At 39.2% G+C, this 14731-nt stretch overlaps 1 protein-coding gene across 1 annotated transcript in view; it reads right to left on the bottom strand.

Moving 5' to 3' along the window:
• RXFP2 (relaxin family peptide receptor 2) overlaps positions 1 to 14731 on the bottom strand; it is a gene marked incomplete at its 5' end in the record, with an annotated part of 66339 nt that overhangs the window by 27531 nt on the left and 24077 nt on the right. The window contains 4 exons of the mRNA XM_017973025.5: positions 877 to 948; positions 1884 to 1955; positions 10851 to 10922; positions 11762 to 11867. Of these exons, the coding sequence (XP_017828514.5) occupies positions 877 to 948; positions 1884 to 1955; positions 10851 to 10922; positions 11762 to 11867 (322 nt within the window). The remainder of the gene's footprint in view (positions 1 to 876; positions 949 to 1883; positions 1956 to 10850; positions 10923 to 11761; positions 11868 to 14731) is intronic.

Raw genomic sequence — 14731 nt, 5'->3', positions numbered from 1 at the left:
AAAAAGACGGGGGGAAGGAAGAAAAGCAAGCAAGCAAGCAAAAGTTGCCTGGAAGACTCAGCATGGAGCTAGGGGCCAGGCACACACAAGGGCCTGGATGAAGCTAAAGCCCTGGCTTTTTCCACTAGATCAGGACAACCTGCAGAAAATGGGCAAACAACACAGAAAACCTTCCAACCTCCCCCTTGTGTATTTTCCTGGTGAAAGCACAGACATCTGACTTGAGATTTCTTGGAACGAAACTGGTGGCTCAGTCTGGAAAGTGGTGAAATAGCACAGGCTATCATATTTTCAGACTTTTCTCTGAATGCTCTGGAAAGCAGAACAAGTTCTTAACTTGCTTACTTTTTAGCACAGTGGTTTTCAGCAGAGGTCAATTTTTCCTCCCAAGAGACATTCAGCAATGTCTGGAAACATTTTTAGTTGTCACAACTCTTGGTGGAAGGGGTATATCTTGGGAGAAGGGATATGCTACCGGCATTAGTGGGTAGAGGCCACAAATGATGCTTAGCATCCAAAAAAGCACAGAACATCCTCTGACCTCCCATCCTACCCTTTCCAAAACAGGCATTAAGTGAGCAAAAATGTCAGTAGTGCTGAGGTTAAGGATTCCTGCTGTTGGTGAGCACTGGATGGATGGATGGCTTAGCAAGCCTACTGCAGGGCTCAGAAGGCCTCCTGAAAAAGTTTGGCCAGCTTTTCACATAACCACTACTTGACATGACATTGAATTGCCTAGGTAAAGTTCTGCAGATTATATGATAATCAGAAAAGTAAGTATAAAACAATATATGTCAAATAGTAGAAACTCTATGAGTCCTGTTGTATATCATCAAGATTATGATCCTTTATGGGAGAAAGAATTAGAATACTTACAGCCAGGTTAGTTGATGTAAGTCTTTGAATATTCCAGGTCTGAGCATTGTGATGCAGTTGTGGTTGAGATATCTACAAATGGCATGGGTGAGTTAATTAGGCAAACTCAGTACCCCATTTTAGTCATATATAATCAGAATATTAGCCACTGAGATGATTGTGAATATGGACATCTGCGTCTGCAAGCACTCTCCTGAATGAGCAGAGGGGGAAAATTCAAGGGATATCCAGAAAGTACAAGGCCAGTGTGTGCAACACCAGGGCCAGGGCAGAGAAAGTGATCCTAAAATGTTTTGGATATTGGCTGGGTGTGGTGGCTCACGCCTGTAATCCCAGCACTCTAGAAGGCTGAGGCGGGTGGATCACCTGAGGTCGGGAGTTTGAGACCAGCCTGACCAACATGGAGAAACCCTGTCTCTACTAAAAATGCAAAATGAGCCAGGTGTGGTGGCATGCATCTGTAATCTCAGCTACTTGGGAGGCTGAGGCAGGAGAATCACTTGAACCCAGGAGGCAGGGGTTGCGGCGGTGAGCTGAGATCACGCCTTTGCACTCCAGCCTGGGTGACGAGCAAAACTCCATCTCAAAAAACAAAACAAAAAAAAAGTTTTGAGATATTCCATCACGTTAGATTGTAAGGGTATAATAACTAAGTATGTGGGGCAATTTTTGCTTTTGTCCTTTTTGGTCACATCTTTAGTAGACTAGCATTTTAAGAAAATACATAGCAAGTTAGCAACAGTTAGAATAGAAATAAAATGCTAAAACATTGTGGAAGTGACCCAAGCTAGAGAAGACAAGGTTAAGGAGAACCTTTATATGTCTTCTGGTAAAACTAGGAATCTTTTAATAATTCTTTCAGTGTAATTACTAATCTAAGTACTTTATGATAACCTATTTCTCCCATTTCCTTATGATCACATTGAGCCTTGAAAAAGTACCATTGTATCCTTTTAGTCTTTACTTAAAAATTATGCCTACAATATAATGAGAAAGAAGTTACTCACAATATTTGCAGATTATATAATCCAAAAAATGCTTTCCTGGATATGTGTTTAATGCAATTATACTGAAGAAATCTGGTAGGAATAAAATAGGAGAGTCAGGTGATTATGGCTTATGGACTATATTAGGTTATTGAATATATTCTTCACATTTTTTACCTGAAGACAGTTGTGAAATTGACTTATAAAGTTCAATGTCCTATTCTCATGTTAGGGAGATATTGTCAGTGAGAAATGGCTATGAACTATTTGATGCTGTCCTCGTGCAATGAGATTGAGGCATCTCTGATTCACACTGCTGAACTCCAGTGTTATGTGTCTGGAGAAGGATCTAGTCTTGTTTCTGCAGGCTGTTTTGACTGGCAGGAGTTGCTGGCCATGTGAGACTGGTCAGGCTTTCACTCCTGAACTTTCTTCCTCTTTCCGCACAGAGATACACCTTTAACTCCTCATTTATTTTTATTCTATTCCCATGAATAAAGGAGAGGGCAAGTTTTAATTATTTTCTGTTTCATGATGCAAAGCGAGGAGGACAAAGCAGTTTAGGTACTCAGCATACCAAAGGACATCAGTGGTTGAACCAGGGCAAGTATGCCAACTTCAACTCACAGGATCAGGACTGACTTAACCTCTGAAGCAACTTAACAATACAGTATTGATTCCATCATTGCACTGTCAGAGTACCTGAGTAAATAATTTCCATTTGCTGTCATTATCGTACAATGGGAAATTAGCTCTGAATTCCTATTCTCTGAAGGCTCTCAGGGGCAGGCAATACCTACACTAATAGTACACTAAATAGAACACTAATAATACACTAAATTACTACATAGTCTTTTTAATGACTTCCATTTCTCTTATTTTGGTTTGAACTGATTCCTAAACTATTATGCAATGCTGATTCATTGTTATGATACTCTACTGCAAAACTATTGGTAGATCACATGCTCATTTGACATCTGGCTGTACTGTGAATTTTGTTATATTGTGATTATTGCCTTGCAGAGCTCCCCAGCCTTTGCCTCTGGGTCACAATTGTGTTATAAGAGTGCCGGGATAGTGACTCTCTCAGACCTCAGGATAGCCAGGGAAAGCCAAGATTGGAGTGGTTACCAGAGGCCAGGAAGTGGGGAGATGAAGGGGGACAAATGAATATTTATTACCACTAAACTGTACACTTAAAAATGGTAAAGATGGTAAATTATATATATTTAACTTCAGTTAAAACAACAAAATAAATGTAAATAAAGGTTATTAGACAGGGGAGGAGGGGAAAGCCAGGACAGGCTTCCAGTTATCAGCTAACCCAGTCTTTTACCCAAAGTACTTTACAAATATCATCATTTTCCCTATGTTCCACCATGTGCAAAGGGCTGGTACTCCCGAACACTACATCTGTGGTGATACACAAAGCATTGGTTTAATCCTGCAAAGTAAACTTGAAACCCAGTGTGACTTTGTGTCATCTTAACCCTGTTCCCTGTGTCATATCTGCAGGGAGATGCTTCACAGAGCAGCATGAATTCTGGTTTTGGTTTAAGGTTCTGCTATGAATAGACTGACCTCACACAAATCAATATCTGTTTTAGCATTTTCAGAGCACTTAGACTGATGCAATGAAAGTTAATATGATGAGTTATGTTACAGCAGCAAATTAAAACTGTAAAAGAGCAAAATACTCTATTGTAGGTATATTGAAGTTCCTCTTAAATATACAATTCATTACTTAACTACTGCTATTTACATTTTATTCAAGATGATAAATTCAAAAACTGAACGTACATTTTACGTACATGTTGCCACATCTTGAAGAGATGTGTGCAGTTGCAAATTGTGAATTTGACCTTACGCTTTTGTCTTATAAGTCAAGGGAAAGAAAGAGTAAAACCAATGAGCCACACAACTCATCTGCTGTGCACAATCTATCTTCCTTCACTGACATCAATTAAAACTCAAACTCTTAAATAATGAAGAGCTTCAGCTGGACGCAGTGGCTCATGCCTGTAATCCCAGCACTTTGGGTGGCCAAGGTGGGTGGATCATGAGGTCAGGAGTTCGAGATCAGCCCAACATGGTGAAACCCTGTCTCTACTAAAGATATAAAAATTAGCCAGGCGTTGCAGTGCGTGCCTGTAATCCCAGCTACTCATGAGGCTGAGGAAGGAGAAGTGATTGAACCCGGGAGGCAGAGATTGCAGTGAGCTGAGATGGTGCCACTGGACTCCAGCCTGGGCAACAGGACAAGAATCCGTCTCAAAAATAATAATGGCAATTATAATAATAATAATGAAGAGCTTCTAGTCTTCTATTTAGTTGGCTGACTGCCACCCCATAGAGAACCGTAGTCTCTCCCGGATCTCAGGTCTCAGACTTAGGCTGCTGCACTTGAACTGCTGCCTTCTTTGCGGAACAGTAGCTTAAAGTATATGAGGGGATATTTGGAAATGTGACAACTTGGCAAAGGGTGCCCTCTTTTCATTCAGAGCTGAGATACAAGCCCATTTAATATAATTTACACCGAATGGCTTTTCTAAGAATAACTTACGAGTTCATGAATTCCTGCTGTTTCAGCAGTCAGGACTTTTCAAGCAGAAACACCAGGAATTTATGTACCTGAAACTACAGCAAATAAAGGCTGTAATGACATGCATGTTTATAGACTGTTTTGGAATGTGCCATTTTGTATCCAAGAGCCAGGCAGACACCTTGAATTACGTTTTGTTGCCAGTGATTGTATTTAACAAGAACCCAGATTAAGAAGGAATTCCTCATTTATAAAAGGTTTATGTTACAATAAGGAGGAGAACTGCTGTTTGTTTCCATGGTAGCAGTGATAAAGTATCATAGTCAATCTCATAAATTGTACTTTATTTCTCTGGAAGGTCATTGGAAACTGCTTCCACCCCCAACTTAGAAAGGCCTGACATTTTAAAAGATTATTAAAATGAATAAACTGATCAATAGTAAAAGCATTCAGATCAGTTAAGCAACACTTATTCATCTGGCCATTAAGATTTAATTTTAATTTAGGAATTTGTTTATCTCGGTGCCTAAATGACCTCAACTCTACTATGAATATTTAGAGCATTCCAGACTGGATACTCCCTTGACATTAAATTTGGTGATCTCATAGGACAGTAGTCCCCAGCCTATCTTCTGGCAGCAGGGACTGGTTTCATAGAAGACAGTTTTTCTTTTTCATTTTTTTTTTTGAGACAGAGTTACACTCTGTTGCCCAGTCTGGAGTGCAGTGGTGATATCTCGGCTCACTGCAACCTCAACTTTTTGGGTTCACGTAATTCTCCTGCCTCAGCCTTCTGAGTAGCTGGGACTACAGGCACATGCCACCATGCCTGGCTAATTCTTTTTTGTATTTTTAGTAGAGATGGGGTTTCACCATGCTGGCCAGGCTGGTATCAAATTCCTGATCTCAAGTGATCCACCTGCCTCGGCCTCTCAAACTACTGAGATTGCAGCCGTGAGCCACTGTGCCTGGCCAATTTTTCTATGGACAGGGAGCAGGGATGGTTTCAGGTTGATTCAAGTGTGTTACATTTATCATTAGATTCTCTGACAGAGGGCAAAGCACAACCTAGACCCCTTGCATGTGCAGTTCACAATAGGGTTCGAGCTCCTGTGAGAATCTAATGCCACCGCCGATCTGACAGGCGGGGTCAGAGCTCAGCTTTGCTTGCTCACCCACCACTCACCTCCTGGTGTGCAGCCCAGTTCCTAACGTGCCACAGACTGGTACCAGTCCTTGGTCTGGGGACTGGGGACCCCTGTCATAGGCTATATCTGAATATAACTTAAATATGCAGATTAACCTTATTAGCTCAATACAGTCTAAAACACATATTTGTGCATGTATGTTCTCTGCTCAAACAGAATAAAATTCAGATGCCTTAGCTGGCAATCATGATTCAGTGACCTCTCCAGCATATGCTCCATCATCTCCTGTGGGAATGCTTTCCCTCTAGACAAACTGCCTGTTCACTCTTTTCTCAACATCCTATGAGCATTTCTGCTTGTTTCTTTCTTCTCCCTGGTGAAGATGCTCCCCACCTTCTCTTTAGTTCTACATTATAGTCCTACCCATCTTTCATTCAGCAAATGCTTATTAATCCTCATTAGGTTCTTACCATGTATGCTACGACACAAGCCTCAATAGAATAGGAGAGAACCAGGAGGGCCGTCCAGCCCATGAAGAGGGTGTGGTGGTCAGAGAGTAGTTCCTTCAAGAAGGAAAGCGAGGGCTTCATGAAAATAGAATTGTAGTTGACCCAAGTCATGTGCAAAACTCAAACAGTAAAGAATACTGTGAGCAATAAAAATGTGTATCTGGTTTTATTGTAGAAGCAAGAGAGTGTTAAGGAAAGTCTCGGTTTGCTTCCTGGAACCTGTTTTATAATGTGAGATAATATACAAGGAACAACTGCTTATTTCTCAACTCCTACTTTGTTCCTGTCTTCTGAATCAAAGAAGATGGTCTCAGGATTGAAGCAAATGGAAAGGCAAGACAGCAGGTCATCGAAAGTCCAAGATGGTAGAAGGTGTTAATCAAAATTAATTAAAGCCCTCTTTAATTAATTTCCATTTTGGAAATTGTTTCCCAGAAGTTGAGAAATGCCAAAAAATGAGAACATCAAATCATGATCAATTGCTGAAGAATCCCGAGAAAGGATGAGCAGCTGGAAAGTTCAAGATGGCAAATGTAGTCTTAACTTCTCAAAAAGGGAAGAAGTTGGTCTTCAAGCTGTAGTTGGATGAGCTCAGTGCTGGTCCTGGGAAGATCGTAGAACAGGTGTATATGATGCTGGTTTTTCTGTGCCTCAAGGAGAGAGTGACCAGGATAGTTCACAAGAAACCACATGGCAGACCAACTTCACTTTATTCTTTGAAAGACTGTGCAAAACTATGTGATAAACATTTTTACATGTCTGTTGGGCATCGATCAAGGAGTTTTATAATTTTTTATGGACAAGAGAAAGAATGATACATATTCTTATCTGAAGGATGATGATGAAGGAATACAGAAAGAAGATTTGGTGCTGTTCTCTTCAGTATTTTACTCCATGACCTGGGTGAAGATAGTTGATCTTATTTGCAGATGACAGAATTGTGGGAGGAGTAGTGACTACGATGGAAAATACAAAAAGACCTTCACACTCTGGTAAGAAAAGCTGAATCTGAGAGGATGAAATTGACTAGGGATGTACTTAAGGACCCACAACTGCCTCTCAAATGCTAAATGCATGAGTACAAGATGCAGCACACTCATCAGTTAGCAACACAAATTATAGATCACTAGGATTTAAGGGTATCAAGAAGACATCAAAAGAGCAATATAATCATAGGGCACATAGAGTATGAAAGGAAAGGGATACTAGTTCTTCCCTGTTGGCCTCGGTCATGTTACAGCGATAATATTACATTTATTCTAGGTATCATCCATCAAGACGGATGTAGGCAAACATATATAGTATTATGACCAGAATGATGGACAGATTTGAAACTATGTCCTTTAGGGAAGAATTTAAGGAACTGAGGATACTCAGGGAAGAGATCTGTGGTATGGTGGAGGGTAATGACAGCTAGCCTTAAATATCTGTAGTCTTACGTAGAAGACTTATGAGATGTGTTCTAAGCAGTCTCTTAGGGGTAAATTTAGGAATGATGGGGAGCTTTAGAGGCACCTTGAGCAGTGGTAATGTGGACAAAATTATTAGTGAATTGTTTGAAATTCCATTTCCCCAGCACCTTCTAATCCTTTGTTTTTTTTTATCTATAGCCCTAACCACCACCTAACAAATTATATATTTTAAACATTATTGACTGTCTTTCTTGATTGGAAATTAAGCTCCACAGGCTTAATTTCATCTGTGGCTTTTTATCTGTGTTATTCATGCTGTCTCGTTGGTGCCTAGCACCTTGTAGATATCAATAAATGTTCGTCACAGGAGTGAATGAATATGTGGGTCTTGCTAGCTGCTGCTCTGCTGCTATCAGATACCAAGAGTTCTGACTGAGGCCCATCTGGTTTCTTCCTTCCCCTGAAATCCTTTCCTGGGGATGGTGTGGTATTTGCCACATTGGTTATTAGGGTCATTGTATGAGGATTGGGAAAGAAAAGGGTAAGAGTAGATGGACAGGAGGGACAAAAAGTAGGACTGGTGCCAGGAGCTCTTTTTCTGGGGGTTTGGAAAAGAGCAGGAGGAGCTGAGGAGTGTGCTAAGGGGAGGGGAGGACAGGAGATTTAAGGAAGCATCACTGAGCTTATGAGCTGCTCTAGGATATTTGAGTTTAAAGAGATTGAGTTATTTCAAATAAAAGTTTACTCACTGGGTGATTTCATTGACAATAACACATTCTGAGCCTGGGCTACATGGGTGGGATTCCAAAGGAGCATGGTCAGAAGGTTTGGGTTTGAGGCCAAACTCTACTACTTGTCAGCTGGCTGACTTTGGGCAAACAACCTCTCTTCCCGAGTGGCTTTCCTCATTCCTGTAACTGCTGCAACGGTGTCTGCCCCACCTCATAGACTTTGGGGATCAAAGCTGAAATGAAAATTCCAAATATCTGAAGACTTCAAAAAGTGGCAGATGACTGTAAGCAATTGTGTTTTGTCCCCTTGTGCTTTATCTTACATATAACAGACACATAGTGAATGTTTATTGATGAGAGTCTCATAACCTCTTTTCTATGAATCTCTGTGAAAATTAAATTGCCTGCAAATCATCAAATAGCAGTTCTCATGGGGAGAAGCCCTGCCAGGTAATATTCAGGTTATGATGTGGTTCCTGTTTTCTCTGACAAAGTAGAATTAAACATTTACTTAGAGAAATTGCTAGCTAATCTTGACAATAAAGTTTAATTCCTGTCTTTTTTCACTTGGAAAATTGGGGACCTGAATTATTAAATTGCTTCTATAGTCTTCCCTTCAGTGGGCTAGCAGTGACCAGGATGGCAGAGGGAGATATTGGTATAGAACACAGTTATGGGTTAATAGACCAAGGAAGGACATGGCCTGAGAAGTCTAATTTTAACCCTCCTGCTTGACCCTCTAGTGACCCCTCTCCCTCACCAGAAGTTGGCTTTGCCCCCAAATTAGGGCTCAAAACATATACAAGGGAATTCTATATGGGGTAGGATAGTCTGTGCTGGTAGAAATTCAGTTGAATGCTAGAGCGATTTCTTTCCCTCTTAAGGTTTCTTGTTATGGTAAAGTAAGTACCTCCTTGGGCATCAGAAGACATTGGCTCTCATTCTGAGTCTTACACTGACTACTTGTAGATCTTAGGTGAGTCATTTAACCATTGCCGACTTTAGTTACTTTGTGTATAATGAGAAGATTTAATTAGAAATTCTTAAAACTTATATGACTCTAGAAAACAGAATTTCAATTACTGTGAAACAAGAATTCTGAAACAAACATCTCTTCCCCTCCTTTCTGCTAGTGCTATTTTATTTTTCCTCCCACATGTATTATTCAGGCAGTACAAAGATAATTAATATTGATTCATCTAAAGAACAGTTGTGATTTTAGGGATTTCTTGGAAGACTAGGAGCAATGTGCTTAGAATTTCCTCTCTAGAGGAATCTGGACATGCAGAGCCAATGCATAGCTACTCTGGAGTGACAGTGACAACAGGACAACGTACCCACATACTTTAGAATCAAGCACCAGATCTGAGAGCAGCCAGGGTTTACAGAGGCCACAGTCAAACCCAAGTATGATTGAGTATTGATGTCCACACAGGTTCTACCTCATGGACTTCCATTAGCTACTTCCTTTCTTGTATGAGGAAATTTGTACCTAAATTCAGGAACACAAAATCCTTGATGGTATTTCAAACCAAATGTGTGTGTCCACTATCAGCAAATATTCCTGGATTTTCATAAATTTCACATTTCTAGAAACTTTTCTCCTCTATGCTGGATATTGAAGGATAAAACAACAAGGTGATGGAACCGCCAAGGGGCCTTGCAGAATGTACAGCATTCTCTTGCTAATTTTGTTATCTAGTCTAACGATCATCTCAGCAGGTGTAGCCCCTCCAGTGCCCCAGAGTGACTGGTCCAGAGGGACTGACAGACAGTGACCTGACTTGCAAAAGACTGATACATGAACCTGAATATTCTCCATTTATTAATGTGAATAGAAGATATCCCATCCCAGTGATAGGAATGCTCTTATTCTCTATTCCATGCAGCTTTTCAAATACTTTAAAACGAAGAAGTTGGAAAATTAAATTTGTCATCCTAAGGTTGCTTGGTGAGTAGGGAATCAAAGCAAAGGGATATGGATAGTATCAGGAGATTGTTCACGGAAGTTGTGGTGGAGACTGATTGGTGCATCCTGACCCTCCAAGAGAGGGCATCTCCAGGGATTATATTTCCTAGATCCTGGTTTTCTTTCTTGAATGATGCTGGAAGAATATTGGCCCTTCTTTGTCACAGAATACCTTCTCTGCTGATCATGCCCTATTTATGGGCATTTTCTTTCCTCAGATATGTTAATATCACTGATTGTACTGCTCCTGTGTTATCGTTCCTAACACCCTGGGGGATGTCTGCACCCTGTCATTATGTATTTGAAATGATCTGATTGTTCTTGTCTATGCTATCAATCTTTTTTTCAAGTTAAAAAGTACCTCTGAGTCTGCAATGTCATCTTCCAAATAATCTTGAGGAAAATAATAGAACCGTGTATCTTTCTATTGAGATGTTTTACCTTGATTCCTAGTTAATTCTCCGAAAAAGTTTCAACAAAATGAGTTCAGCTCCTTTAAATTATGAAATGGAAAGATAATATACTTTTAAATGTTTCATTTTCTAATCTTAATTACATTTAGAAACATAAATGTAATGATAAAGATAACAAACTTTCTATTTTATTTTTAGACAAAAAACATGTTACAACATACAAGGAATTTTTTAAAAATAAATATGCTATTAATGGCTACTTACATCTTTTTAAGTTTTGTGTATTTGATGAAAACTTTATCTGGAAGACTGTGGATTTTGTTTTTCTTAAGAGACCTAAAATAACATGTAAAGCAAACTTCATTATGAATTTTTATGGTCAACCAAACTCTTCCCTAGAAGCCACATGCTTGGGAAAAGAATATTTGATGATGTCCATTATATTAATCCATATTTAAACATGACAATGACTAAAAATTTTTCATGGGAGGGTAAAAAGTTTATATAGCAAAGTAGTTTGTGAATATCCGACAGATGTAGCTAGTTAGTATAATAGACTGGAAAGTTCGTGGTGATATAACTTCTTTGTTTTTACTCTCTGGGTGCAAACCAAACCAAACCAAACCAAACAAACAAAACAAACAAACCAAACCAAACAAAACCAAAAACCAACCAAAAATCCCAACCCACTCATGCATGCCCAAATGATGACATGACTGAAGATTCTTGAGGCTTTCAAGAACTTTATGCAAAGTACAGAAAGTTTGGCATGGTATAACACAGCTACTAGCTTCACGGATCTTTTATGTCTTTGCAGTCTTGGATAGATTAACCAATGTTAACAATGACATAGAATAAGTGAGTGTGCTTCCTTAAAAAAAAAAAACATTTCAGCACAAGCACAATAGTAATCATACATACATCAAAAAGCAGTTGAAAATAAGAACTCCAGACCCACAGACATTTGTGAGCTAACTGATCACAGGCTAATCTAACAAACAGTGTGTAAACCACTTTTTCCCATTGAATAGGAAGCATGCAGAATTCTCTGATGACTGTTAGTTTTAAACAGAGTTTCTATTATTTTGCTAATATTCAAGCAACATTATCAGGTTTTTCCTTGGTTTTCATGTGACTCTAGGGACAAATATCAACAATAATTAAGTTTTACTTACAGTAATGTCACATTGTTAGAAATCACTGGCACAGACTTTAAGCCACCATTTACACATTCCAATTCCGTTTCTTTGCAGTCACAGCATTGCGGATAGTGTTTTAGAACTGATGGGTTAAAAAGAGTAAGATTTCACTAGTGAATACATTTGTTTAGTTATGACTTTGTCTTTAATAACTAATAGTGGTCTCTTCTCATTGAATGTATAAAATTTACATCTGTTAAATGAACTGATTCAGCTGCTAATAAAAGTAAATAAGAATTCTCTCCTACTCAAATGTAGACTAATGTATTAATCTTAGTTCTAGCATCTAGTAGTCATTTCAGAGGTATTTACCAAGTGATTAGAAAAAAAAAACAAAATGTTAACTATCATAAATTCATCTAGTGAAGCAGCATTAAGTTCACCTCAATGAAACACAGTATGATTGAGTAATTCTTAATGGATATGACTGAGTCAATTCAATTCATTTGAATAGCATAAAATAGTTGCTCAATAAATGCTTGTTGTTTAAAATCAGATTCAATTTTTTTTCTTTTTTCAAACTTCCCTTAGAGCCATGAGAAGAATGAGATGAAGGTTCTACCATAACCACCCTGGCACCTTACTAAAGTCCATCCAGCCAGAAATTCTTTCATTTTGATTCTTTGTTTTTCATTACTATGAAGTTGTAAGTTGAAGGTAAAAGTTGTAGAGAAGCTGCAAATCTGAGCATATAACCGAAGATCTATATATCTGAAACATTCAGAAGAAAGAAGGATTTAGGATGTACTCTGAAGGGACTTACATAGTTACTAACACAATGGCATGTAAAGGAGTGAGAAATACTGAGAAGCCAGGCCACACTGGTTCACAGATCAGTCACTCTGCGTGCGTGTGTGTGTGTGTGTGTGTGTGTGTGTGAAAGAAAGAGAAAGAGAGAGAAGAGGGCAGAGGAGAGAGAGAGAGAGGAGTTTGAGAGAGAGAGAGCAAGTATTTCTGGAGTCTGATTTCTCTTCTTAGCCTATGGATTTTGTACTGATAGAGCTAAGAATGTGAGAGTTATTTTTGAACTTATTTTGTTATTGTTGATTTTAATGTAATAAGAAGTTCTTTTCAGTTGCCCTGCTTCTTTTAGATCACTTTTATCCAAATTTTATTTTAAAAATAAATTTTACTGAATTTTATTAGTAAAGCCAATACACTTCTACTGAGTATCTGCTTAAAGGATGCTTTTAGTGTATACATGTTGGAAAATATTTTACGTTGTCTATACATATATGTTAATTAGCTCAACTTCCTAAAGATAACTTTCAGATACTTACGTCAATGTTTATTGACATAACCACCATTAAAATAGTGGTTATATGATTAAATTAAAAACCTGCGGTTGGAAACTTACTAATATAATAATTTCATATGGTCAAGCTGGGTGTGTCACCAAAACCAGAAATGTGAGCATTAATTGTTCACCCTCCATCACCTGCAAGCCAATCATGCCCCCAGCCTCTCTGGATTCTTTTTCTGAAATGCCTTTTGCATCTCTCTCTACCTCAATCTTCTCAATGGCGTTTTCTGGGCATTGTAATAAACATAATAACCAATATCTCTTTTATCATCATTCTTTCTCCTCCATCTGAGCATGACTGACATTTTGGGTCAATTGTTCTTGGTCATGAGAGGCTGTCCTGTGCATTGTAGGATGTTCAGCAATATCCCTGGCTTCTACCCACTAGATGCCAGCAGCAACCCACCCTCCTCCATCAGGATGACAAAAAGTGTCTCCAGGCTGGGCATGGGTGGCTCATGCCTGTAATCCCAGCACTTTGGGAGGCTGAGATGGGTGGATTGCTTGAGCCCAGGAGTTTGAAACCAGCCTGGGCAATATAGTGAGACCCATCTCTACAAAGAATACAAAAATTAGCCAGGCATAGTGGTGCACGTCTAATAGTCCCAACTACCCAGGAGGCTGAGGATCACTTGAGCCTGGGAGGTTCGAGGCTGCAGTGAGCTGTAACTGTGCCACTGCATTCCATCCTGGGCAGCAGAGTGAGATCCTGTCTCTCACACACACACAAATGTTTCCAGATATTATCAAATATTCTTGGAGGCACCACTGCCTTGGCTGAGACTCACTGCTGTAATCTATTCTCTGCAATTCTAATGAAAGAATCTTCCTCACATATGTTTCTGATCATGTGCTCTTCCTCCTCATTACAAAATAAAAGAAATATAAGACCAAACCAAACAAACATAAGGCCCACAACTGTGGTGATTGGCCATTGTATACAGTAGTGACCTTTAAAATAGGATGTGTGCAAGACAATCCACTGTGGATGAGGAAGAAAATAGTAGAACTTTCGGTTTTATTTATTTTAATTTTATCCTTTTCAGTTTCTAATTTTCATACAGAATATTCTTGTATATAATAAAATATATAAGTGGTAATTATAAACTGGTATTATAAAGTACACAAAATACTATTAGTGTAGTATTTGATATATGTACATTATATACATACATTTACATACAATTACTAATGTATGTAATTGTACATTCATCACCATAGGTATATATCTATGGGATAGAGATCACACTTCAAGGTGTGCACCGAAACCTTTCATGGGCTAGCCCCAGCCTTCGAGGTTCAGCTCCTGCTCCTCCTCCTCATGCACTCAGAGTGGTTGTGAAAAGCCATCCTGCAGCTTGCTGCGCATCTTCTGACCCCAGTGTTTTGCTGATTTTGCTTCCCTGCTCATCCTGTCACCTCTTATCCTTTCCTCCATCCAAGGACTTCAAAGTCCATCTCACATGTCATCCTCTCTGGGACTGTTTCCCCTTTCCTAGCACAGCCATCATTTCTTCCAATGGGCTTCCCCATTCGCTGGTACAAACTTTATCCCTCCCCTTTAGCAAGAATATTGTATCATCACCACTTTCGTAAGGAGCGGTCTTTCTTGCTACATGTGAGGTGTTTGTGGGTTAGAACCC

This window comes from Callithrix jacchus, chromosome 5 (genome assembly GCF_049354715.1).
Source record: "Callithrix jacchus isolate 240 chromosome 5, calJac240_pri, whole genome shotgun sequence".
NCBI lineage: Eukaryota > Metazoa > Chordata > Mammalia > Primates > Cebidae > Callithrix > Callithrix jacchus.
The sequence above is the reverse complement of the archived record's forward strand: the minus strand, read 5'-3'. Positions and strand labels throughout refer to the sequence as shown.